Source organism: Erinaceus europaeus, chromosome 15 (genome assembly GCF_950295315.1).
Source record: "Erinaceus europaeus chromosome 15, mEriEur2.1, whole genome shotgun sequence".
Lineage (NCBI taxonomy): Eukaryota > Metazoa > Chordata > Mammalia > Eulipotyphla > Erinaceidae > Erinaceus > Erinaceus europaeus.
Genome location: NC_080176.1, coordinates 238,454 through 263,531, shown reverse-complemented (window position 1 = coordinate 263,531; position 25,078 = coordinate 238,454). Strand labels below are relative to the sequence as shown.

General features: G+C 55.2%; 1 protein-coding gene across 2 annotated transcripts; it reads left to right on the top strand.

Annotated features, from left to right (window-relative positions):
- Positions 1 to 452: 452 nt before the first annotated feature.
- LITAF (lipopolysaccharide induced TNF factor) lies at positions 453 to 11,941 on the top strand. Of its 2 annotated transcripts, none has more exons than XM_060172348.1 (4): positions 453 to 558; positions 10,187 to 10,405; positions 11,369 to 11,522; positions 11,774 to 11,941. In XM_060172348.1, the coding sequence occupies exons 2-4, from the start codon at positions 10,192 to 10,194 to the stop codon at positions 11,880 to 11,882; spliced, it is 477 nt and encodes a 158-aa protein (XP_060028331.1). In that variant the 5' UTR covers positions 453 to 558; positions 10,187 to 10,191; the 3' UTR covers positions 11,883 to 11,941. The 2 variants fall into 2 exon arrangements, with proteins under 2 accessions (XP_060028331.1, XP_060028330.1); XM_060172347.1 differs by having other exon boundaries at positions 11,366 to 11,522; positions 11,774 to 11,939.
- The last annotated feature ends 13,137 nt before the right edge of the window (positions 11,942 to 25,078 follow it).

Here is a 25,078-nt window from a genome sequence, read left to right as displayed (position 1 = left end):
CACCCCCCTGGCCTGCCCCCTGTCCCCGCCCCCGGGGTCCCTGCTCCCCGTCCCCGCCTTCCCCGGGGACCCTGCTCCCTGGGGCTCCACCGCCCGTGCCGCCCCCTGTCCCGCCCCCTGTCCCCGCCCCCGGGGTCCCTGCTCCCTGTCCCCGCCCTCCCTAGGGTCCCTGCTCCCCTGGATTCCACCCCCTGTCCCGCCCCCTGTGCCCGCCCCCGGGGTCCCTGCTCCCCTGGGTTCCACCCCTGTCCCGCCCCCGCGGTTCCCGCCCCCTGTCCCCGCCCTCCCTGGGGTCCCTGCTCCCTGGAGTTCACGCCCCCGGGCTTCTCCCCCTCCCCGGGTCCCCGCCCGCTGTGCCGCCCCCTGGGGTCCTCGCCCCTTGTGCGCCCCCGGGCTTCTGCCCTCCCAGGGGTCCCCGCCCCTGTGCCGCCCCCTGTCCCCGCCCTCCCCGGGGTTCCCGCCCCGCCCCCCCCGCCCCGCCCCGCCCCGCCCCGCCCCGCCGCCCGGTAGCCCCGGCCTGTTGGCGAGTTGGCCAGACCACACTCGGGTTCGCTGGCGGTGAGTGAGGCGGGCGGGCAGCGCGGGGGCGGGGCGCAGGGCTCGGGGGCGCGGGGTGCGGGGACTCCGGGGCGGGGGGCGCGGGGTGCGGGGACTCCGGGGTCGCGGGGGCGGGGGGCGCGGGGACTCCGGGGCGCGGGGTCCTGCGAGGCGGGACCGCGGTGCGGGTGGGGTGGGGTTCGTCTTCTCGCCTGCTGCGCCCCGGGGCTTCCCGGGAAAGTTGCTTTTCCGCTCTGGAGCCGAGTATCTGGAAGTTGAAAGTCCCAGAGTCTCTCTGCGCCCCTCCCCCAGGCTGGGCCCCGCAGATTCGCCCCTACGTGTGGGGGGTGTCTGTGCTTCTCTCCCCGTCCCGGGGGTCCCCGCCAGCCGCCGGGTGCCTGGTCGCTGAGGGTTAGGGCCCCGGAACCCTGGGTGGGTGTGTGTGGAGGGGTGGCCCCAGCTGGGCACCCGCCCCCCGGCCCCGCGGGCTGTCCCTGGGCGCCTGAGGTCCACGGAGCTTGGGGTGCCTTGGGGGTCGGGGTAGCAGGAGGCCCAGGGGGCTTGTGAGCCCTTCAGGAAGTGTCCCCGCAGTATCCCCGACACCGCTCCCCGGCCTGGGTGGGGGTGGCACCCAGGCCGACACCCGGCTGCGCCGCCTTCATGGTTGACAGGCCTCCCCGCCCTTGCTCCCTGGACGCATGACTTTTGGGGTGTCCCTGGCCGGGGACCCACTCTCGGGCCAGGGAGGAGGACGGTGGGCTCCACCCAGAGGTCCAGGCTTCGGGGTAGACCTCAGAGCAGGCCTGCTTGTCACCCGAAGGCGTCAGCCCGGACCGACCTTGGGGTGTGCATGTGGCCGTGTGTCCATGTGGCGGTGTGTTCCGGACTACTGGGAGGGTCCCGGGTCCGTTCCCAGACACCAGCCTGAAGCACCTTGCTGTCCACGCTCCCTGGTCCTTAGGCCCGGCCCGGCAGCGGGGGCCGCTAGCACCCTGGGGCTTCCATTTGAGCGTGGGGAGGCCTGTCACTGCTCTTGGGAGGGACTGAGAGCAGGGGCAGCTTGGTGGACAAGAGGCCTGGACAGGGTGCTTGGGGACACGAGGTGGCACAGCTCACCTGGTGTTGTTACTGTGTGCCAGGCTCTGGCAAAGGGCACTTTCACTGCCTCCCCCCGACCCGACTCTTTTAGTTCTAGTCTGGGGCACAGCACTGATCCCACCCCCACCTACACTCCGGAGTGGTGCTGGGGCTTGGTTTCTATGGTCTGTCTCATGGCTACAGATAAGTAAGCCTTAAAGAAGGGAAGCTCCACCTGGGCTGTGGCTTGAGTGTCTTGGCAGGACTGTGTCTGGCTGCACCGGCTCTGGGATGTGCGGATGGGTACCCTAGGCTGTCCATGTGACGCTCCGCTGCAGATGGAAGCTGGTTCCCAGGCTGGCTCCCTCTCCCCTCCATTGCACAGACTTCCCAGACGGAGGTGGGGGCTGGGGTGCCTCCTGAGCTCAGCTGGTGTGTCTAGGCTACCTCTGAGGGCCCACGTGGACTCCTCAGCCCTGGGGCTGCTCTGGATGACATGCTGGCATTTCCCCCCTTTTTGTGGCCCCTGTATTTTATTGTTGTGGTGGTTATTGTTGTTATTGATGTCGTCATTGCTGGATAGGACAGAGAGAAATGGAGAGAGGAGGGGAAGACAGAGAGGGGGAGAGAAAGACAGACACCTGCAGACCTGCTTCACCGCCTGTGAAGCGACTCCCCTGCAGGTGGGGAGCCGGGGGCTTGAACCAGGATCCTTACTCTGGTCCTTGCGCTTTGCACCACCTGCACTTTATCCACTGCACCACCGCCTGACTCCCTGCTGGCGTTTCTTTAGGTTCAATGAGAAATAGCAACAGGGGGTTTGGGGACAGCTCACTGGGAGGATGCCTGCCTTGCTGTGCATGAGGCCCTGGGTCCCAGCCCCAGCAGCACATGAGGGCTGAGGGTGGTGGTGTCTCTCTCTATCCCCCTCTCCCCTCACCCCTCTCCATTTCTCTCTGTCTTATCAAAATGGGGATGGGGATAGCTGCTGGAAATGGGGTGGGTTCATAGTGCTTGCTCTGAGCCCAAGCAGTAATCCTGGTGTCAATTAAAAAAATTAAATTAAAAAATCAAACAAGGTGTGGTCTGGGAGGTAGTGCAGTGTGTAAAGCCTTGGGCTTTCAACATGAGGTCTCAAGTCCAGTACAGCACAGGTACCAGGGCGATGTCTAGTTCTCTCTCCTATCTTTCTCATTAGTAGATAAATGCAGTCTTTAAAACAGCACACGCAAACTGTTGGCCACCTGAAATTGAGCTCTGATAATACTACTGGTGACTAGAAACTTCACCCAGAACCTAAACGGTATTGTAAGTTCTGTGTTTTTACAGTAAGGTAAACTAGAGATAAAATGTCAGAAAAAACGTCAATGAGGAAGATTAAATCAACTCAGGCTGCTAACAAACCAACCAGGAAGTGTTCACACACTTTGTTGTCGTTGGGCCTTCACCACTCTGACTTGTTCAGATAGAAAGCAACGGGATAATACAGATAGTCATACAAATGACTCTCCTGCCCGAGACTCCCAGGCTCCATCCCCAGCACCTCCACCAGCCAGAGCTGGGCAGGGCTCTGGGAATGAAGCAAAGCAAAGAAAGAGGAAGTGGAAAAGGAAAAGAAAGGGAGAAAACAGCTCCATGGGGTTAGCAGGGCTGCAACCTGCCCTGTCCTAGGCGCTACAAAGCAGGTGCCTTCCCAGCTGAGCTGTCTTGCCCACCCCATCAACTGTTTCTTAATGGGAGGAAGAAAAAAAAAAAAAGAAGAAAACCATGTATAAATTCCCTCCCCAGCCTCCCACAGTTGGGACTAGTTTAAGGGCCAACTATTACAGATTTATTTATTTATTTTAATTCAATTCACTTTTTAAAATATTTGTTCATTCCCTTTTGTTGCCCTCATTTTATTGTTGTAGTTATTATTGTGGTTGCTATTGATGCCGTCGTTGTTGGATAGGACGGAGAGAGGAGGGGAAGACAGAGAGGGGGGAGAGAGAAAGACAGACACCTGCAGACCTGCTTCACCGCCTGGGAAGCGACTCCCCTGCAGGTGGGGAGCCGGGGCCTGGAACCGGGATCCTCACACCGGTCCTTGTGCTTTGCGCCACCTGCGCTTAACCCGCTGCGCCACCGCCCGCCTGCCTGTATTACAGATTTAAAGTCTTTACTTCTACGAGTGGCTTCTGCGGCGGAGTCTAGGTGGAACCCAGAGTTCATGCTCCTGGGCCTGGGCTCGAACCCCAGCTCCTCCCTGCCCACCTTGGAGGGAGAAACAAATTCCAGGACAGATCTGCCGACTTCCCCCTCCTGTCTTCCTTTCTCTGCTTTCTTTCTTTCTTTCTTTCTTTCTTTCTTTCTTTCTTTCTTTCTTTCCTTCCTTCCTTCCTTCCTTCCTTCCTTCCTTTTTTTCTTTCTTCTTTTTTTTTTTTTTAAGTTGTTATCAGCGTCCAAGTCACTGTGTGTCTTGAGGAAGCCCAGGGAATGTGTCACCAAAACCCCTGGGGTGTGGCTTCACTGGAATCCAGGAAGCTGCTGCTGCCCCCGTCCTCCGTGGTGACTGGGTTTCCCACCCCAGCCCAGAGCCAGCACTGCCCCTGAGTCCGGAAGCTGGGCTGTAGCCATTCCTCTGAGTTTCACCCCCAACTTCTATATTTTTGAAGTGAAGCAGACAGAACTGTTTCTCACTTCCTGTGTCACAGAGGCTTGGCTGGTCCTGCCCCTCCCCCAGTAGCTTAGGAAACCGCTCCGCTCCCTCCCTCCCTCTTTCTCCCTCCTCCCCTCCCTTCCTGCTTCCCTCCCTCCTTCCATCCTCTCCCTCTCAGGATATTTTCTGCAGCTGTTTTCTGAGTCTACGAGAAAACAAGTAGCTTGGCAGAGTGTTTGTGCTGGGGGTAGAGGGGTAGTGGCACTGTGACTTTCTCCCATTGACTCCTGAAAAAAACCATGGCTGTCTGGATGAAGTGATGGACTCTTGGATGTGAAGTCCGGAATTCGATCCCTAGCAGCACATGTACCAGAGTGATGACCTGCTTCTCTTTCTCCTTAACAAAATTAAGTTTTTGGGATAAAAAAAACAATAAATAAATAAATAAATAAGCCATCAATCCCGGGGATTGCACCCTTACGGTCCGGTCCATCTGTCCACATGCCAACATGCACAAGGACCCGAGTTCAAGCCCCCGGTTCCCTCTTGTAGAGAGAAGCTTCATGAGCAGCGAAGCGGCTGCAGGTGTCTCTCCATCTCTCTTCTGCCTGCCCCTTCCCCTTCCTTCTGTTTCTGTCTCTATAAAAATAACAGAATTGAAAACTGTTTAAAAACATGAGGAATCCTGAGCAGTGCTTTATCTAGTCAGTGAACAAATTGCGTGGCTTCTGCGTCTTTCTCACTTTGTGGTGTCATCTTCCTGCTGTCCTGAGATGATCTGGGGGCCTAGGAGGCCCCACCTGTGGCCCTCCGGTCTCCGGGCCGCTCCCTGGGGCCTGAATGGCCCCTTTCTTCCCTCAGCCTTTGTGTGGGGCTCCTGCAGACACACAGCTCTGGGCCAGCGGGACCAGCTAATTTTAGAACAGCTTGTCACCTACATGTGACAGGAAACCACTTCTCTGAGGCTTCTCCTTTGACATCCACTTCTGGGGGCCGGATGGGGGTCGCACTCTATGGGGGTGGGGGGCTACACCCCTGGGGGGGTGGGCGGCAGCATGGGGAGCCCTTGCTCCAGCCCATCCTGCTCCTGACCTCTGGGGCTGTCTTCTGCTTCCTTCCATTATCTTAACGTCTTCCCTGACGTTCCCAATTATAAATATCAGTAACTGGATCGTGACCCCATATTCCACTGAGCCTCTGAACTTTAACCAAAAAGCACTTGGAAAAGTAGAGTTTCAGGGGAAATATTAGTGTGAACAGCTGAGGAGATGCCAGCCACTCAGCACCGGCCTTGCTGGCCTGCGGTTATCGGTTCGAACCCCAGCACCACGTGGACCTGTTGATGCTCTGCTGTCTCTTTCCCCAGTGCGACACTCTCCTATGTGATAGATGCAAAGCAAAGCAAGTGTTCTGTTTCTTGCTGTGAAGCTGACGTGGATATCTCTCTGTTATCCTAGTTCCTGTTCCCCTCTGCTGGCCTTTGTCCCCAGGCCCCGCCTGGGCACCCCCACCCCCATCCCCCAGGGCCTGGCGGCTCCTCGGCCTGTTCCTGTGCCTTGTGACCTCATTGCCTGAGGAGCCTCAGGAGTTTCCTGGCTTCCCAGCTGTGCTGTCATCATCGCTGCGACTGCAGCTGTGCTGGGGGGAGGGGAGGTGGCTACAGAGGTGACAGGCTCACTGCCACATCACCCAGGATACATGGCAGATAGAGACAGACACCTAGAAGGGAGGGGGAGAGAGAGACAGACCTGCAGCCCTGCTCCACCACTCGTGAAGCCTACTCCCTGCAGGTGGGGAATGGGGGCTCGAACTCAGGATCAGTGAGGTGGCCTCCACCGCCCTCCAGGCCAGTGCCTGGCCAGTTCTGATGTGAACCAGGAGCAGGTGGACCTGGGTGGCAGCCAGGGCATCTCAGAGAGGGGCTTTTGGGGGTCCACTTGCTTGACACAGAGGACAAGCCCACCTCAGGGCTCCCAGACCTCGGCTTGTTTTTTCTTCACGACTTCATCTTTTTTTTTTCTTTCTGCTTGTTGTTTATCGTTGTTATTATTGTTGTTGCTGTCATTGCTGTTGGATAGGACAGAGAGAAATGGAGAGAGGAGGGGAAGACAGAGAGAGAGGGGGAGAGACAGACAGACGCCTGCAGACCTGCTTCACCGCCTGGGAAGCGACTCCCCTGCAGGTGGGGAGCCGGGGGCTCGAACCGGGATCCTTACCTGGTCCTTGAGCTTTGCGCCACCTGTGCTTAACCCGTTGCGCTACCACCTGACTCCCTATTTATTTTATTTTAATGAAAGGCATATAGAGGGAAAGATATATATATATATATATATATATATATATATATATAGAGAGAGAGAGAGAGAGAGAGAGAGAGAGAGAGACACCAGAGCCCTCCTGAGCCCTGGTTGATGATGGTGCTGGGGACTGAACCGGGGACCTCAGCCTCAGGCAGGACAGCCTGTGCTGTCTCCCCAGTCCCATTACTGTTACTATTATGATTTTTCCTGAGAGCCCTGTTCAACTCTGGCTGAGGCAGTGCTGGCGACTGAACCCAAGGCCTCAGGCTCAGGCTCAGGCTCAGGCTCAGGCAGGAGAGTCCCTGCAGACCCTGTGTCACTCCCCACTCTGTCTTGTTCACATTTGCAGCCTCCACTCGTCCCTCTGCAAGTTCCTTCCAACCAGCTGTTACCACCCTGGTCCAATTTTTAGTATATTTTGAGAAAGAGAGAAAGACCACAGCCCTGCTTCTCCAACTGCGGAGCTCCCTGGAGCTGGCGGGGTGCTCCTGTGGGGTGCTCCCACGTGCTGCTGTGTGCTTCTGTGTGCTGCTCCTGTGTGGGGTGCTCCTGTGGGGTGCTCCTGTGTGCTCCTGTGGGGTGCTCCCGTGGGGTGCTCCCGTGGGGTACTGCACTCTACCTGCTGAGCCATTGCTAAGACCCAGGGGCGGGGGTGGAGCTCGGGCCAGAGCCCTGTCCTGCTGGCCCGGGTGTCCTACTGCTTTGTCATTCTGTCTTGAACTGCAGGCAGGATCTCACCCAGGTCTCTGCTCCACTGCTGACCCTGTAGTTTATTTTTAAATCTTGAATTTTCTGTAAGAAGTAGGATTGAGTAACACTTCTGCAAGTGTCATGTCTGTCCCAGGACACCACAGTGCCTGGGGTCGTTTGTGTCTACCATCCTGTCCTGTTCTGTCCTTGTGCTGGCCTGACCTGGCCCAGGCAGCTGTGCAGGCCTCCAGCCCCAGCAGACAGAGGGGAAAGGGAGAGCGAGGAGAATGCCTGTCTGTGAACCCTCTTACTCAACACTCCCTCCCTCCCCTCAGGAGAGGAAGTGATTCCCTGGGGGAGTGGAGACAGAGTTGATACAGTCCTGTGAGCCCTCCAAACACAACCCTCCCGGCCTAATCTTATTTCCTAGCATTTAATTACTCTTGTGAATCAGAAATCAGATTATATCTAAATTAATTAGATTTGAGTATAATTTGATTGTTCTCCTTGGGTGGAGGTGGGGAGCTGTAATGAAAACAAGACAGAAATTGTGGGTGATGGACCCCCCCACTCATGGCGGCCCGGGAGAAAGACAGACATCTCCGAAGGCCCCAACTCATGCCTCCGGAGAAAACGGGACACCACAGACCCCCAGGGGTGACCTGCAGATGGGGTGGGGGGCAGCCGGTCTATAGCCGGCTCTCTGTAGGCCACTCCTTCCAGCCTCAGAAGTGTCCCCTTTTCTCCATGGTCGCCATGGCGATGGTGATGGTGATGGCTGTGGCGTGGGGTTGGGCTGGAGCCCTGCTGGCCCCACTGCTGCCATCGGGCTGAGGGCTGAGGCTGCCTGGTGCAGCTCTGTGAAGGGCTCCCCACGTCAGCCTGGCAGAAGGCCATACTTACTCCCAGGTGACAGTGAAGGCTGGCCGGCCCGGTGCCCTGGGGGCTGCCCGCACCTGCACCCCTTCTATGTTTCCTGGGTCCTGTGGCAGGCCACTCGGCTATAAGCCCGGGGCCCTGCCCTGAGCGTCCAGGTGCTGCCAGGCACTTAGGCCAGACTCCTGCGTGTCCACTTGTGGCTCAGGAGGACTCCTGGCCAGGGCGTCTTCCTTAGTGTGGGCTGGGGGGTTGGGGGCTGGGGAGGTGGGGGGCTGGGGGATTGGGGGCTGGGGAGATGGGGGGCTGGGGAGATGGGGGGCTGGGGGATTGGGGGCTGGGGAGATGGGGTTGGGGAGATGGGGGCTGGGGAGATGAGATGGGGGGCTGGGTAGATGGGGGCTGGGGATTTGGGGAGATGGGGGGCTGGGGAGATATGAGGGGCTGGGGAGATGGGGGCTGGGGTGTTGGGGTCTGGGGAGATGGGGGGCTGATGAATGAGGGGCTGGGAGATGCGGGGCTGAGGAGATGGGGGCTGCGGAGATGGGGGACTGGGGAGATGCGAGGCTTGGACCTGGGTGCTTGTGTACTGTAATGAGAGTACTTAATCAGGTGTGCCACCACTGGCCCTCCATTGTTACCTGTTTAAGGACTCACCATACAGTCTTCCAAAGGGACTGTGCCAGTCTACATTCCCACCAGCAATGTGGCAAGTTCCCCATCCTCTGCAACCCCTCCAGTGCCTGTCACTTCCTGGTTTGTGGATTGAAGCCATTCTTTCAGGGGCAAGGTGGAATCTCAGTGTAGTTTGAGTTTGCATTTCTCTAATGACGAATGAAGTGGAGCATTTCTTCATGTGTCCATGTGAATCTCTTCTTTAGGGAACTGTTTAGTTTTTTGGCTCAATTTTTAATTGGGATATATATATATATATATATTATTGCCCTTGTACTGTTGTTGTAGTTATTATTGTTATTGATGTTGTCATTGTTGGATAGGACAGAGAGAAATGGAGAGAGGAGGGCAAGACAGAGGGGGAGAGAAAGATGGACACCTGCAGACCTGCTTCACCGCCTGTGAAGTGACTCCCCTGCAGGTGGGGAGCCGGGGACTCAAACCGGGATCCTTATGCTGGTCCTTGTGCTTTGTGCCACATGCGCTTAACCCGCTGTGCTACCTACCGCCCGGCTCCCTATTGGGTTATTCTTACTTCTTTTTTAGATCTGTACCAATTCTGTGTAGATGTTTGATATTGGTCACTTATTAGATAGGTGACGTGCAAATATCTTCTCCTATTTACAGGGTTGTCTGGTTATTTTTATTTTTTTAAGAGTTCAGTCCACTTTATTTAGCAGCTGGGGGTGCGGGGGTGTTGGGTTCAGCAGGCTGGGGGGCCACTTCACCCCCAGCCCCATGCCTAGTTATTCCAATGTGCAGAAGTTTTTAGTTTCATGTAATCCCATTTATTTACTCTTATTTTCATTTCCTGTACCTGGGGGGGGGGGTTGAGTCTCCAAATACATCTTTGATGTGAAAGTCCTGCAACATTTTTCTTCTCTAAGTTTCATAGCTACTGATCTAATACCTAGATCATTAATCCATCTTGATGTGACCTTGGTGTCTGCTGTTAGTTTCTGCCCAGTGTTCCCAGCACCATCTGCTGAGAGATGTGGCCCGTTTGTCATATATCAGGTGGTTGTATCTGTGTGGGCTCTGATCCAAGTGTCCATTTCTATTCCAGACCAGGCTGTTCGGATCATTGTTGCTCTGCAATATAGACTGCAGTTGGGGAGCGTGGTACCCCCAGACTTCTCCCTTTTCTCAGCAGTGTTGGACCTGGCTGACTTGTTTGGTGTACTTACTGCTTCCAGAAAAGGCTGCATTTACTTGCTCCAGGGAGAAGGGCCTCCGGCTGTGGGTGGGAACCAGGGCCTGTCCGGGCAAGTCAAGTCCTGCCTGCGATTGCGGCCTTGCCGCCCTCTGACTGACCCAGGGGTCCCCGGTCTCGGGATCCTGCTGGTCCTGCCAAGGGGGGTGTGGAGGTGCTGACCCCTGCTCTGCCCTGCAGGTGCCATGGCTGCTCCCGGACCATACCAGGTGGCTGTGGGCCCCTCCGCGGTGCCCAGTGCGCCCCCATCCTACGAGGAGACCGTCGGTTTCCACACCCACTTCCCCACACCGCCCCCGCCGGGCCCGACCACGGGGCTGATGGCGGGCGCTCCCGGGAAGGCCATGTCCTCGCCCACCTACTACACGCAGCCTGCGCCCCAGCCCAGCGCCAGCCCAGGTACTGGCCTCCCCCGCGGAGCTTCCATCTCCCTCTCCACCTCTCTCCCTCACTCCTGTTGCCTCCTTGTCTCTCATCTTCTGTGGAGAAGAAAGAAAAAGGAAAAAAAAAAAAAAAGCCCCAAACCCCTCCAGGATCAGTGGAATCACCAGCACCAAGCCCCAGGGGTCACATTGCTGGCAAAACTAAGTAAATAAAAGGAGGTGGCGGCGGCTTGCTTCCTGAGTCCCCAGGCCACTGACTGCCTGGGTGCCCTGTGGAAGGTGTTGTTCTCTCACAAGCTGGGAGCCTTGGCAGGCCCACCCGTCATGCTGCGGGGGGCGCGGGGTGGGAGCTTCCCCTGGTGCTTCAGCACCTCCTGGGTGGCACTGGGGCGAGGCTGAGGCCCCGCCCGCCCAGCGGTCCTATCTCAGGGAGCAGTGGACCCCTGCCCGCCCGCCCACTGTGGGTGGCTCCTCCCCCTTTCAGCATGTTCTTGATCCTGGCCCTTTGGCTCTTCCTGTGCACAGGTGGACCCAAGTGCCAGGGGCTGAACAGGGTCAGAGTCACTTACTGACGGCAGGGCAGCAGCTCAGAGAGGGTCCTTCTATGTGCCTCTGTTTCCCCACCCGTCACATGGGCTCCACAGGTCCCTGCAGGAGGAGAGCTAGAGTCATTATTTCCATGAGAGACAGGGCCCCTTGGCGTGCGTCGGACGCCGAGCTGCCAGCCCATCTGGCAGCGTGAAGGAGGAATCACTCTGGTGCTCTGGCCACTGAACCCAGGCATGAGAGGGGAGGTGCTGGCCCAAGCCAGGTCCTGCTGACCACAGACAGTTTATTCTGCAGCAGGGGAATGGCACCTGGACAGTGGGTGGCTCTGCCATGTATGCTCGAACCCCCCACCCCATCTAACCCCCCACTCTGCTCCCCACCACTTGACCATGCCGCCAGCCCTGCCCCCCGATTGTCCCTCCTGCAGTAGCTGTGCAGACGGTGTACGTGCAGCAGCCTGTGTCCTTCTACGACCGTCCAGTGCAGATGTGCTGCCCGTCCTGTGGGAAGATGACTGTCACACAGATGACCTACCACTCCGGGACCCTCACCTGGCTGTCTTGCGGGAGCCTGTGCCTGCTGGGGTTAGCTGGCTGGATGGGCTGGAGGCACAGGGGTGCCACACTGGGGGCAGGGCTGGGTGTCCCTGGGGTGAGGGCTGGGGAGCCCTGGGGTGATAGTTACCCCTATAGGTGACATCTGGGCCTCCTGGGGTGAAAGCCCTCCCCTCAGGCCTGTGAGCTCTGGCACCTGCCAGAGCGCCCGCGCCCCCGCCCCTGACCTCTGGTGTCAGAGCCTACCCAGCCTACCCAGGCCCCTGACCCTGTCTCCACAGGTGCGTGGCAGGCTGCTGCTTCATCCCCTTCTGCATAGATGCACTCCAGGACGTGGACCACCACTGCCCCAACTGCAAGGCACTCCTGGGCACCTACAAGCGCCTGTAGGCCCCCACTCCTGCAGGGCCCCCCTCCCCTCCCCCTCTTCTGCAGGCCCCTCCCCTTCCCCTCCCCCCACTCCTGCTGGCCCCCCTCCCCCCTCTCCTGCAGGCCCCTCCTCCCCTCCCCCCTCCCCTCCCCCCTCTCCTGCAGGCCCCTCCTCCCCCTCTCCTGCAGGCCCCTCCCCGTTCCCCTCCCCCCACTCCTGCAGGCTTCCCCTCCCCCCACTCCTGCAGGCCCCTCCCCGTTCCCCTCCCCCCACTCCTGCAGGCCCCTCCCCGCTCCCCTCCCCCCACTCCTGCAGGCCCCTCCCCGTTCCCCTCCCCCCACTCCTGCAGGCCCCTCCCCGCTCCCCTCCCCCCACTCCTGCAGGCTCCCCCTCCCCTCCCCCCACTCCTGCAGGCCCCTCCCCGCTCCCCTCCCCCACTCCTGCAGGATCCCCCCCCCTCCCCTCCTCCATCCCCCACCTGTCTGTCTGTCTGTGGGACAGGGGCATATTGCAAAAGCAACAAACCCTTGAACCCCAGAGTCTGCTGCTTCCAGTCACTTGGGGACACACAGAGGTGTTCATTGACCTGGGCCTGCGCAGGACCTCCAATCACCCCCTTGTGACTGTGATTGCCCTAGGGGGCCATCTCCTGCTACTGGCATGTGGCCTTGTGGCTTGTGGACAGCCAGCCCTGCCTCCTCCCTGGGTGACAGACATCCTGCCTACAGACAGGGCTGCCCAGCCTCTCTCAGCCGGCAGCCTCTCTCAGCCTCTCTCAGCAGATTTCACACCAGCAGATGGGCGAAGGGGGACTGCACTCCCTTCTTCTCTGGCCCCGAGCCTCAGTGCTTTCCTGAGGCTTGACTATCACTGCTGCCCCTGCAGAAGCCCTGGCATGAGCAGTGCCAGGAGCTCTGGCCTTGAGGGCCTTGGGGGTCTTGGAAGATCATCTTGCCAGGAGAGCCCCGGCCGTGGTTCATAAGCTGCTGTCATCCATGGCCTCCCTGGACTCTGAGGGCCTCGTGCATAGTTGTGCCTGTTGATTCTGTTCATCTGTCGCCTGTTTTGAGCATTCCAGTGATTAATGTTATTACTGTTATATTTTTGCAAAGAATGTGGATGCACATAGTGTACTGGTGTAATCTGCTTTTTTAAAAATAAAATCTTTGGTTTACTTGGCACAAGTACTTATTGGTCTCTGGTGTGGAGCATGGGCCTATCTGTGATGGGGGCTTCTGGCCTCAGGGCTTGGGGGCTGCTGGCCAGGAGATTGGGGTCTGCTGGCTTCAGGGTTTGGGGGCCCGCTGGCCAGGAGATTGGGGTCTGCTGGCTTCAGGGTTTGGGGGCCCGCTGGCCAGGAGATTGGGGTCTGCTGGCTTCAGGGTTTGGGGGCCCGCTGGCCAGGAGATTGGGGTCTGCTGGCCTCAGGGCTTGGGAGCCTGCTAGCCAGGAGATTGGGGTCCACTGGCCTCAGGGCTTGGGGGCCTGCTGGCCAGGAGATTGGGATCTGCTGGCTAGGAGATTGGGGTCCACTGGCCTGAGGGCTTGGGGGCCTGCTGGCCAGGAGATTGGGGTCTGCTGGCCTCAGGGCTTGGGGGCCTGCTGGCCAGGAGATTGGGGTCCACTGGCCTCAGGGCTTTGGGGACCACTGGCCAGGAGATTGGGGTCTGCTGGCCTCAGGGCTTGGGGGCCCACTGGCCAGGAGATTGGGGTCTGCTGGCTAGGAGATTGGGGTCCACTGGCCTGAGGGCTTGGGGGCCTGCTGGCCAGGAGATTGGGGGCCTGCTGGCCAGGAGATTGGGGTCTGCTGGCCTCAGGGATTGGGGGCCTGCTGGCCAGGAGATTGGGGTCCACTGGCCTCAGGGCTTTGGGGACCACTGGCCAGGAGATTGGGGTCTGCTGGCCTCAGGGCTTTGGGGACCACTGGCCAGGAGATTAAGGTCCACTGGCCTCAGGGCTTTGGGGACCACTGGCCAGGAGATTGGGGTCCACTGGCCTCAGGGCTTGGGGGACCGCTGGCCAGGAGATTGGGGTCTGCTGGCCTCAGGGCTTTGGGGACCACTGGCCAGGAGATTAAGGTCCACTGGCCTCAGGGCTTTGGGGACCACTGGCCAGGAGATTGGGGTCCACTGGCCTCAGGGCTTGGGGGCCTGCTGGCCAGGAGATTGGGGTCTGCTGGCCTAAGGGTTTGGGGGCCTGCTGGCCAGGAGATTGGGGTCTCCTGGCTTCAGGGCTTGGGTCCCCACTGGCCAGGAGATTGGGGTCCGCTGGCCTCAGGGCTTGGGGCCTGCTGGCCAGGATATTGGGGTCCACTGGCCTCAGGGCTTGGGAGTCACCAGCCTCAGGACTTGGGGGCCTCAGGGCTTGGGAGTTTGGAGTCACTGGCCTGGGAGCTTGAGGCCATTGGCTGGGAGTATGAGGCAGCTGGCAAGGAGTGTGGGGGCTGCTGCCTCAGAGCTTGCTGGGGCCACTAGACTGGAGCCTGAGCCTCTGGGACCCGGCTGCCTAGTAGTGGCCTGCCAGTGCTCTCAGGTCTTAATAAGACAGACATGGAGAAGGCTGGCCTCATCCATTCCGTGAACAAACAGGCTTTGTGATGGGAGCAGGGCGGGTGGGTGGGGGGAGGAGGACTCGCTTCCTCATCCTCATGGGGCTGGGGGCTGAGGGAACCAGTGGCTGGGAACATGCCAGGAATTGCTGCAAGAGCCTCTGCAAGAGCGGGACCTGGGTAGCCGATTCCCAGCCCCAAGGCTGTGTCTTCTCTGCTGCTGGTCCTTCCAGACCGGTGACCTTAGGCTCAGTTGTGGTTTGTGTTCTTGTGTCCAGCACATGGAGGCCCCCCAGAGCTGGCCGTTTATAGGGGCTGTGGGCCCCATGCCAGCCGGGCTCCCTCCTGCTGCAGCCCCAGCCCCACGCTCTGGGCTCAGCGATCTCTCAGGAGTGAATGCGGAAGCTGGGAATTTTTTTTTTTTATTGCCTCCAGGGTTATTGCTGGGGCTCAGTGCCTGCACCATGAATCCACTGCTCCTGGAGGCCATTTCCCCCCCTTTTGTTGCCCTTCTTGTTGTAGCCTTGTTGTGGTTATTATTATTATTGTTGATGTCGTTCGTTGTTGGATAGGACAGAGAGAAATGAAGAGAGGAGGGGAAGGAAGAGGGGGAGAGAAAGACAGACACCTGCAGACCTGCTTCACCGCCTGTGAAGTGACTCCCCTGCAGGTGGGGAGCCGGGCAGCTTGAACCAGGGTCCCCATGCCATTCCCTGCGCTTTGCGTCACGTGCGCTTAGCCCGCTGCACTACCGCCCGACCCCCAGATGCTGGGATTTTACTTACAAACATGCTGATTTGCATTTCAGCCTTCTTGGACTCAGCCCTGCTTTTCTGGCTCAGATGTTGACAAAGAGTCCTCTGTTGTGTGTGTGTATGGGGGGGGGGGAGTCACAGGGAGAAACCCAGAGGGTTTTAAATTAACATTTTAAAGAAACAATATTCTGAGGCCCTGGAAGATTTTTAAAAAACACGCCCGCTCACAGCCAGGTGTACAGTCTGGGCATTGCACTGTTTGTTTGGCTGTTCCCTGTGGGCTTAGGGGGTGCTCAGTACCTTTTCTGTTTTTGGTTTTTTTTCATGTTCTTTAATAAATGGTGAGTGCTGGGAGTTGGGTGGTAGGGCAGCAGGTTAAGTGCAGGTGGCGCAAAGCACAAGGACCAGACCGGCATAAGGATCCTGGTTGGAGCCCCTGGCTCCCTACCTCCAGGGGAGTCGCTTCACAGGTGGTGAAGCAGGACTGCAGGTGTGTACCTTTCTCTCCCCCTCTCTGTCTTCTCCTCCTCTCTCCATTTCTCTCTGTCCTATCCAACAACAATGGCATCAATAACAACAACAACAACTATACAATAAAAATAAAAAACAAGGGCTATAAAAGGGAAAATAAGGGAGTCAGGCGGTAGCGCAGTGGGTTAAGCGCACGTGGCACAAAGCGCAGGGACCGGCATAAGGATCCTGGTTTGAGCCCCCCGGCTCCCCACCTGCAGGGGAGTCGCTTCACAGGCGGTGAAGCAGGTCTGCAGGTGTCTGTCTTTCTCTCTCCCCTTCTCTGTCTTCCCCTCCTCTCTCCATTTCTCTCTGTCCTATCTAACAACGACATCAATAACAACAATAACTACTACAAGAATAAAAAGACAAGGGCAACAAAAGGGAAAAATAAATAAAAATTTTTTAAAAAGGAAAATAAATATAAAAAATGATGAGTGCTTTGCGTTTGCTCACAGTGCCATGAAGTTGGGGGGACAGCCCCACACCTGCGTGCGGGAACTTCCAGGTCCCCACACCACAGCCCTCTGTCTCTGCAGAGTCTGTACAGGCTCAGCAAACCGGAATGGAGAGCATGCAATTCCCACGTCCAAGGCCTGGCTGGTGGGGTTCTGGGGGTCCCTGCAAGCTCGGCCTGGCTGCTGTGGGTGACCGCAGCCAGCTCTGTCCTCCACAAAGGATCATGGTCCTGAGTGTCCCCTGGGAAGCTGTCTACTTCCACTGGATGATGTCTCAAGTGTTTCTTCCCTTGAAAGGGCCTGCCTCGCATCCCCCTCTCCCTCCCTCCCTCCCTCCCTCCCTCCCTCCCAGTGCTGGGGGTTCACCACTTTAGGTCAACTTTTTCAGATTGAAAGTGTGATAGAGGGAAAGATAGCACAGCACCAGGGGTTGGGCAATAGCGCAGCGGGTTAAGCACACGTGGTGCCAAGCGCAAGGACCAGCCTAAGGATCCCAGTTCGAGCCCCCGGCTCCCCATCTGCAGGGGAGTCACTTCACAAGCGGTGAAGCAGGTCTGCGGGTGTCTGTCTCCCTCTCTGTCTTCCCTTCCTCTTTCAATTTCTGTTTGTCCTATCAGAAAAAAACAATTGGAAAAGTCAATGTCCTCCAGGAGAAGTGGATTAGTAGTGCAGGCACCGAGCCCCAGCTTTTCTCCTGGAGGAAGAAAGAAAAAGACAGTAGGGCACCAGAGCCTTCTCCACGGCAACAGTGTACTGTCCGGGTGAGCTGTCTGCCTGCCTGAGATCAGACCTCTACCACGGGCTAGAGAGACAGATGCAGTGTGTGTGGCTGGGTGCCTATCCGTGCATGTGTGTAGGTGGCTGGGTGTCTGTGTGTCTGGGTGTTTGTCCAGGTGCCTGCGTGTCTGTCTGTGTTGCATGGAGGGGCCGCTCTGCTTCTACAGGTGTCTGTACAGAGCTAAGGGAAGTGACAGAACTTTCTAGAAACACACCTTGGTGTTAACACCTGGTCTGTAAGTGTTCCTCCCATCCTCCTCTGACTCCTCCAAGGACTTCCCTGTCTCCCGCCACCCGTCCCTGTGGCTGTCACCTCCTAGCTGCCAAGGCCAAGGGACCCCCCTGCAACACTCAGGTCACGTGGCCTGGCTGGGAATGCTGACCCCCCCCTCCCAGGACCAAAGGGAGGGACTGCACTCAGCCTGGACCCTATGCGAGAATCCCACATAGTGGATTTGCAAGACTCCTGCCCCAGGCTCTGGGGCCCCAGGTTTAATTCCCAGCACCGCCATCAGCCAGAGCCCAGCTAGGCTCTGGGAAAATAATAATAGTACTAATAATAATGGGGCTGAGAAAACGACATAATGTTTCTACAAAAAGATTCTTCTTCCTGAGGCTCTGATTTTCCAGGCTCAACCCCCAGTACCACCATCAACCACAGCTGATCAGGGCCTGGCCTACTCCCCCCCCCCTCACATCTCTCATTCAAATGGAAAAAATAAAGACAGAACAGCAGGGTCGAGTGGGGTTGTATTAACCCCGACCCACTGAGTCAGGAGGCCCAGGCCTCACCGCCTAGGGGGGCTCCTTCCTGTCCTGGGGCCTGAGTCTCTCTGACCCTCCCAAGGTCAGCGGGCAGGGAGCTGCCTGTCACAGGTGCGCCCCGTTGGAGTGGGGACGTGGACGCGGGCGCAGATGCAGGCAGGTGTGGGCAATAGAGCCAGGTTGTGGGCTGCGGCCGGCGTCTCTGAGGAAGTTTCTGCTACTCGGGGGATCTGGCTGTGCTCCTGATGACAGCATTGCTTTGGGGTGCCGCTCTGTAGGGTCGCCATACGGGCTATCGTGGCTGTTCCCTGGTGGTGTGCAGGCCGGTGGCTGCCACAGGTAAGACCAGGCCTTCTCCCATTCCTAGTACACTCAAGTAGGCTCTCTGGTGACACACGGCTCCCCACCAACACCCCAGGATTGGCCGTGGGGCCCCAGGCTTCCCAAAGCCACACGCCCGCACCCCAAAGAGGGGCCCAGGTCTTGAGCTCCTGGCTCTCCCTGCCTCGCCTCTGGCCCCCTTGAATGTCTGCGGGTGTGTGGATCAGCCCCTCCTGCACACTTGGCAGAAACGGGGTGCACAGCTGTGGTTTGGCGGGCCACTGCTGACATGGGGTATCATGGTCCCAAGGTTCCTCATTGCAGTGCCTCTGGGACCTCATTCCAGGCTTGGTGGCCCCCGTGCTCCCCAGGCTAAGAGGCTCCCCAAGGGAGAGAGAGAGAGAGAGAGAGAGCCCTGCTCAGCTGGTGGTGCTGGGGGTTGAACCTGGGACCCTCTATGAATATTCTCTCTATAACCATTATGCTGCTGCTTTTTTAATTAAAAAATTTTTTGTTGTTGTTGTTGTGAAAGAGTAGACATGAAGAGAAAGAGACCAGAACACTGCTAGTTCTGGCTTATGGTGGTGCTGGGGGTTAAACCTGGGACCTCAGAACCTCCGGCTGGAAAGGCTTTTGCATAATCATTATGCTGTCTCCCCAACCCCATTATGTTGTTTCTCTGCCCCATATTTTATTTTTTTCATAAGAATGAGAGAAAAGATACAGAGAGAGAGAGAGAGAGAGAGAGAGAGAGAGAGAGAGAGAGCTAAAAGCCCTGCTCAGCTCTGGTGGTGACTGATCATTGGACCTCAGAGCCTTAGGCAGGAGAGTCTTCTGCAGAAGTCTTCCCAGCCCCACATAAGATGTTGATGGGTACACATGATCATTGTTTAGAGGGAAATGGCCCAAGATTATATCAGTTCATGTTATTTTCACCTAACTTGCTTAAGCACCAGCTTACATGTGATGTGGAGTCTTGTAACATTTCTGTGTTCAGTTTGTCATAATCACCAAGTTGATGATCAGTTCACTGTATATATACACATACACACACACACACACACACACACACACACATACACACACACATATATATTGGACTCCAGGGTTATTGCTGGGGCTCGGTGCCTGCGCTATGAATCCATTGCTCCTGGTGGCTTTTTAAAATTTATTTTATTATTTATTTATTTATTTATTCCCTTCTGTTGCCTTTGTTGTTTCATTGTTGTAGTTATGATTGTTGTTATTGATGTCGTCGTTGCTGGATAGGACAGAGAGAAATGGAGAGAGGAGGGAAGACAGAGAGGGGGAGAGAAAGACAGACGCCTGCAGACCTGCTTCACCGCCTGTGAAGCGACTCCCCTGCAGGTGGGGAGCCGGGGGCTCAAACCGGGATCCTCCCGCCGGTCCTTGCGCTTTGCGCCACCTGCGCTTAGCCCGCTGCGCCACCGCCCAACTCCCCTGGAGGCTATTTTTTCCCTTTTCTTGCCCTTGTTGTTTATCATTTTTTCTCTTATTATTGTTGCTGTCGTTATTGGACAGGGCAGAGAGAAATGGAGAGAGGAGGGGAAGACAGAGAGGGAGAGAAAGACAGACACCTGCAGACCTGCTTCACCACTTCACCAGACAGCAGCACCTTTTGCCTGGTGTTCTGAGCAAAAGGTGCTGCTGTCTGGTGGGAAAGGCCTTCATAAAATTAAGAACCCCGTGAATAAAACAGAAATATAAAAATGAGCCAAAAAGAAAAAAAGAAAAAAAAAACTAGTACAGCCACAGGCCCTTTGGAATATAACTATATGCCTACTAGCTGTCTACAAAATAGAGGACCCCCAACTCGTCATCTGCACTGTTCCAGCCTTTAGGTCCATGATTGGTCAACTGTGGGTCTAATGTGTTTGAGCACGGATGGTTGACCCTCTGGAAGCTCGTCTGTCAGACTCCCCTTGGCATGCCAGCCTGTGGTCGAGCGAGATGTGGCTCGGGGGAATTCCAGCCTTCCTATCAGCCTCACCGCATCACCCCACCCCTCCTCCCTCTGGTGGACTTCGCCTTCCTTAAATTTCTGTTTCCCTGTTCCTGCATCACCATCCATACCTTCTCATTGCCTTGCTCTCTTTTCCCTTATAAGGAGATGTTGGTCTCATTGGCCAGCTTGGCCACTTCCCCTGCACAGCTACCCCTGTATAAACGTGTAACTGCATCAATAAAAGGTCCCGTCCTCCACCATGATACCCTAAGGAGGTTTGGGTACTGTCTGCCACCATGGTACGCTGGAAGACCCCTTCGGTAACGCATTCCTGCTTCTGCTAGCCCTTGGTTCCCGTTCTTTGCTTGACTCCTGGTAGCCAACAGGCCAGACGGAGAAGTGGGAGCCCGGCTGGCTCGTTCCCCTCGAGGAACCTGACAGTCAACAATTTATCTGGCTCTGTATGTTAACTCTCTTTTCAACCACCAGGTTCCAGATGCTAGCAGGATGCTGACCAGACTGCCCTGGACAGACAACCCCACCCACGTGTCCTGGAGCTCCGTTTCCCCAGAGCCCTGCCCCACTAGGGAAAGAGAGAGGCAGGCTGGGAGTGTGGGTCCACCTGTCAACGCCCATGTTCAGCGGGGAAGCAATTCCAGAAGCCAGACCTTCCACCTTCTGCATCCCACAGTGACCCTGGGTCCATGCTCCCAGAGGGTTGAAGGAACAGGAAAGCTGTCAGGGGAGGGGATGGGATACGGAGTTCTGGTGGTGGGAACTGTGTGGAGTTGTACCCCTCTTATCCTATGGTTTAGTCAGTGTTTCTTCCTTTTTTAAAAGTTTTATTTATTTATTGATGAGAAGTGATAGGAGAGAGAGAAAGAGCCAGACATCGCTCTGGTACATGTGCTGCTGGGGATTGAACTTGGGACCTCACGCTTGAGAGCCCAAAGCCGTAGCCACGGCACCACCTCCTGGATCACATCACAATGTTTCTTTTTTAGTAAATAAATTTTTTTAAAAAAAAGCCGTAGAAAATGGCTTTCTTAGTAGGGCACCAAAGTAAAAACCCAGTAGTGAGGGGTAGGCATGTAGCTTCCTGGGCCAGTGGGGGGTGGGAGTGGCGGGAGGGATGGGTCACAGTCCTTTGGTGGTGGGAATGGTGTTTATGTACACTCCTAGCAAAATGTAGACATATAAATCAGTAGCTAATTAATACGAGAGGGGGAAAATCAATTGTATGTCTCAAAGTTTCTCAAAAGACAAACTGAATCTTTTTAATATATAGGCTGTGTATTTGATATGTGGACTCTCTCAAAAGCCTAGACCAAGTAGATTAGAAGCATCCAATAGCACAGCTATATACAAGATACTGGGTACTGTACAGCAAACCATAACAAAGGGACTTTTCAAAGTTAACCCAATTAACAAATAATGTGATGATAATATTAACTATCGATTGTCTTTTTGAACCCTAAGACAGCAGGAGCCTCACATCTTCACTATAGAGCCCCTACTTCCCCCAGTCCTGGAACCCTTGGATAGGGCCCACTTTCCCATATGCCTCTCCCAATCCAAACCAAATAACATTGCATCTGCCGATCACAACCTAACCAAAGCAACGATTGCTACCTCAACATGCTTCACCTCAGAATGTATCCAGAGACTTCACGTGTGGAATGACAACCCTTCAGCTTCATTACTCGGGTGAGACCTTTCCTTTTATAGTACACTCTAATTTCATCTCAGGTAGTTCACTTTCTAACAAAGTCCCATAACCTAGATATACACCAGTTTCTGTGAGAGAGAGCTTATGTGCACACGTATCCATAAACTACTGCAAAATATATACCTGAAAGCAGGACTACACTAGAGTTTGCAGTGAGTACCTCCCTAACACTTCCTCTCCACTATTCCAAGCTTGGGATCCATGATTGCTCAACAAATTGTTTGGCTTCATATGTTAACTCTGTTTTCAATCACCAGGTTCCAGATGCCACCAGGATGCTGGCTAGGCTTCCCTGGATTGAAGACCCCACCAATGTGTCCTGGAGCTCAGCTTCCCCAGAGTCACACCCTACTAGGGAAAGAGAGAGGCAGACTGGGGGTATGGACCGACCAGTCAACGCCCATGTTCAGCGGGGAAGCAATTACAGAAGCCAGACCTTCTACCTTCTGCATCCCTCAACGACCCTGGGTCCATGCTCCCAGAGGGATAGAGAATGGGAAAGCTATCAGGGGAGGGGGTGGGTTATGGGGATTGGGTGTTGGGAATTGTGTGGAGTTGTACCCCTCCTACCTTATGCTTTTGTTCACTAATCCTTTCTTAAATAAAAAATTTAAAAAAAAAAAAAAAAAAAAGAAAATGGCTTTCTTATTCTTGTCACTGTGATATAAGAGAAAGCAAATCTAGATCTAGGGTTCCTAGCAGAAGCTGACTTGGAGCCAGCAGGAACTCTGTGACTGTGTTACTGACTCCCAGCCAATGGCATAAATGAAGCTGGATGCTGGGCTTCTTTGTTTTCAGGATATTTTAGAGAAAAGAGAAGTCTGTCGACATCAAATGGTGATCACTGTACGTTTGGACTTTGAGCAGTTTCAGGTAGGGATTAGTAATAGACAAGGAGGAACGCACACCCATTTAGACATGACTAGGTGTCAGAGGAAACTCAACAGACCTTGGGAGACAGTCAGTCAGTTGAGACTGCACTTCCGAACCCCATATGAAAACATTTAGCATGTTTAAAACAAGGATTGATCTTTATCCTCTTCTAAAACCTATCGCTATGTTATACAAACAGGTTGCTTACTGAATTTCTATGAGGTTGTATTCATCAACACCTTCTAAATTAGGAAATTGAAAGTCTGAGATAGGGAGTCTGGTGGTAGCACAGTGGGTTAAGCGCAGGTGGCGCACAGGCGGTGACGCAGGTCTGCAGGTGTCTGTCTTTCTCTTCCCCCTCTCTGTCTTCCCCTCCTCTCTCCATTTCTCTCTGTCCTATCCTACAACAATAAAACAAGGACAACAAAAAAGGAACAGATAAATAAATATTAAAAGAAAGAATGTTTGAGATAGTAAAACACCTGAGGAGTTCATTAGTCATCATTATCAGAGTTAGGACAAATCTGTTAATTTCCAGTGTCTGTTTCTCTCTCTCTTTTTCCCCTTTGGTCATCAGTGGGACTTCACAGCTCTGGGGCAACTTCTTGAGACAGACACTGAGAGAGAGAGAAAGAGAAAGGAGGAAAGATACCATAATACCAAAACTTCCACACTTTTTACTTTTATTTCAATCTTCCCCATGACATGAGCAAGGCCACTGACACCCTCTTTCACCAGCTTCCCACGGACCTATTTCCACCGACACGACACGTATAGAACCCAGGTTTCCTGCCCAGCAGGCTCCCCCGTCTCACCTGGGACTGTGCACCCTGCCCTTCTCTCATGCCTATTTCCTTCTATTATTTTACTTGATTTATTTGGGTAGAGACAGAAATAAATGCAGAGGGAAGGGGGGAAATGGAGAGGGAGAAAGAGTGACACCTGTATGCCTGCTTCACCACTTGTGGTGGGGGCTTGAACCCGGGTCCTTGTGCACTGTAGCATGTGCAGGCAACCAGGTGTGCCCCACTTGGCCCACAGGTGACTATTATTTTTATTTATTTCTTTTTGTTGCCCTTGTTTTATTGTTGATTTTTAAAATATTTATTCCCTTTTGTTGCCCTTATTGTTTTTTTATTGTTGTAGTTATTATTGTTGTTGTTATTGATGTCATCGTTGTTGGATAGGACAGAGAGAAATGGAGAGAGGAGGGAAAGACAGAGGGGGGAGAGAAAGACAGACACCTGCAGACCTGCTTCACGGCTTGTGAAGTGACTGCCCTGCAGGTGGGGAGCTGGGGGCTCGAACCGGGATCCTTACGCTGGTCCTTGCGCTTTGCTCCACACCGTGTGTTTGACACACTGTGCTACCGCAGGACTCCCTCCAATACGCTTTAAAAAGTCTTTGCAGCTGGCTTATTCTTTCCCAGCTCCCCTGTGCATCACGTGCAAAATGTCTTCACAGGTTGCTACAAAGAACGTCACATGTCAATTAGGTGCCTAAACCACTGCTCCAAAATTTAGTGTTTTAGGAGTCAAGGATGCACATGTATGTTAGATTGTGTGGGAGGTGGGGAAAAGGCATACTGTTACTCTCTTATTGTGTTATTGAAGTAAATCAAACTCCCACTGAATGTCTGGTTTAGTCAAGTTTCTCTCCTTGTCTCTCTTTCTTTCTGACTGGTTGAAGGGGAGAGAGGAGAGCTCAGTGGTAGAGTGCATGGCTTTCTGCAAGAAGTCCCAGGCTTGGCGACGAGAGAGACAGCATAATGACAACTAACTGCCACAAAAATAAGATGTAACTGGACATGATAACCATTGTGAGTCTGGGACCTAGAAACCAAATGGTGTAGCTGGGGCAAAGTGCCTTTTTTTTTTTTTTTTAACCAGAGCCTTGCTCAGCCCTGGATGGGGGGGGGGGGGGGGATGGGGACTAAATTTAAGATTTAAGGGCCTCAAACAGAGAGTCTTTTTGCATAACCATTATGCTCTCCAGACCTTTCTAAATGGACCCCCCTCAGGCATATCTTCCTCCTAGGCAACTCACAGCTCCTGCCTATCCAGCCTTCCTGCATACAAACGCTCCCCTTGTCAGCCAGCTGCAAGGCCTCATGGTCTGTGAGTAGGGTTAGTCAGGTCCGATTCCTTTGCCTGACCCCGTCTTCGGCTTTATCTTAATAAACCTGCCTGGGCTCTGGAGTTAACTGTCGTATGTTAGATCACTGTTTCTTGCAGTGTTTCCTAAAGTATCTGAGGGTATCTGTTTATGAGAAAGTTGGACAAACAACAATCAGAGAAGGGGCCTCAGCCCAGGTCCTGAGTTAGGAGCACAGATGGAGTTGTCAGGAAGTCACCTCCGGTACCTCCCCCAGACTAAGCTGAGGAGGCCGCGTGAGTCCTGGGTGGGAGTAATGGCTGAGGGGTGCCTGAGGGCTGGGGGTCAAGGGGCAGTCCCAGCAGCTGCGCCTCCTGTTTTTGGAGGGCTGGGCCTCTGTAACCCCTGCTCCCCATCTTT

Coding starts and splice junctions, on each gene's coding strand:
- LITAF (XM_060172347.1), top strand. CDS start 10,192: ATGGCTGCTCCCGGACCATACCAGGTGGCTGTGGGCCCCTCCGCGGTG. Junction 10,406..11,365: donor CCAGCCCAGCGCCAGCCCAG/GTACTGGCCTCC, acceptor TCCCTCCTGCAG/TAGCTGTGCAGACGGTGTAC. Junction 11,523..11,773: donor GGGAGCCTGTGCCTGCTGGG/GTTAGCTGGCTG, acceptor CTGTCTCCACAG/GTGCGTGGCAGGCTGCTGCT.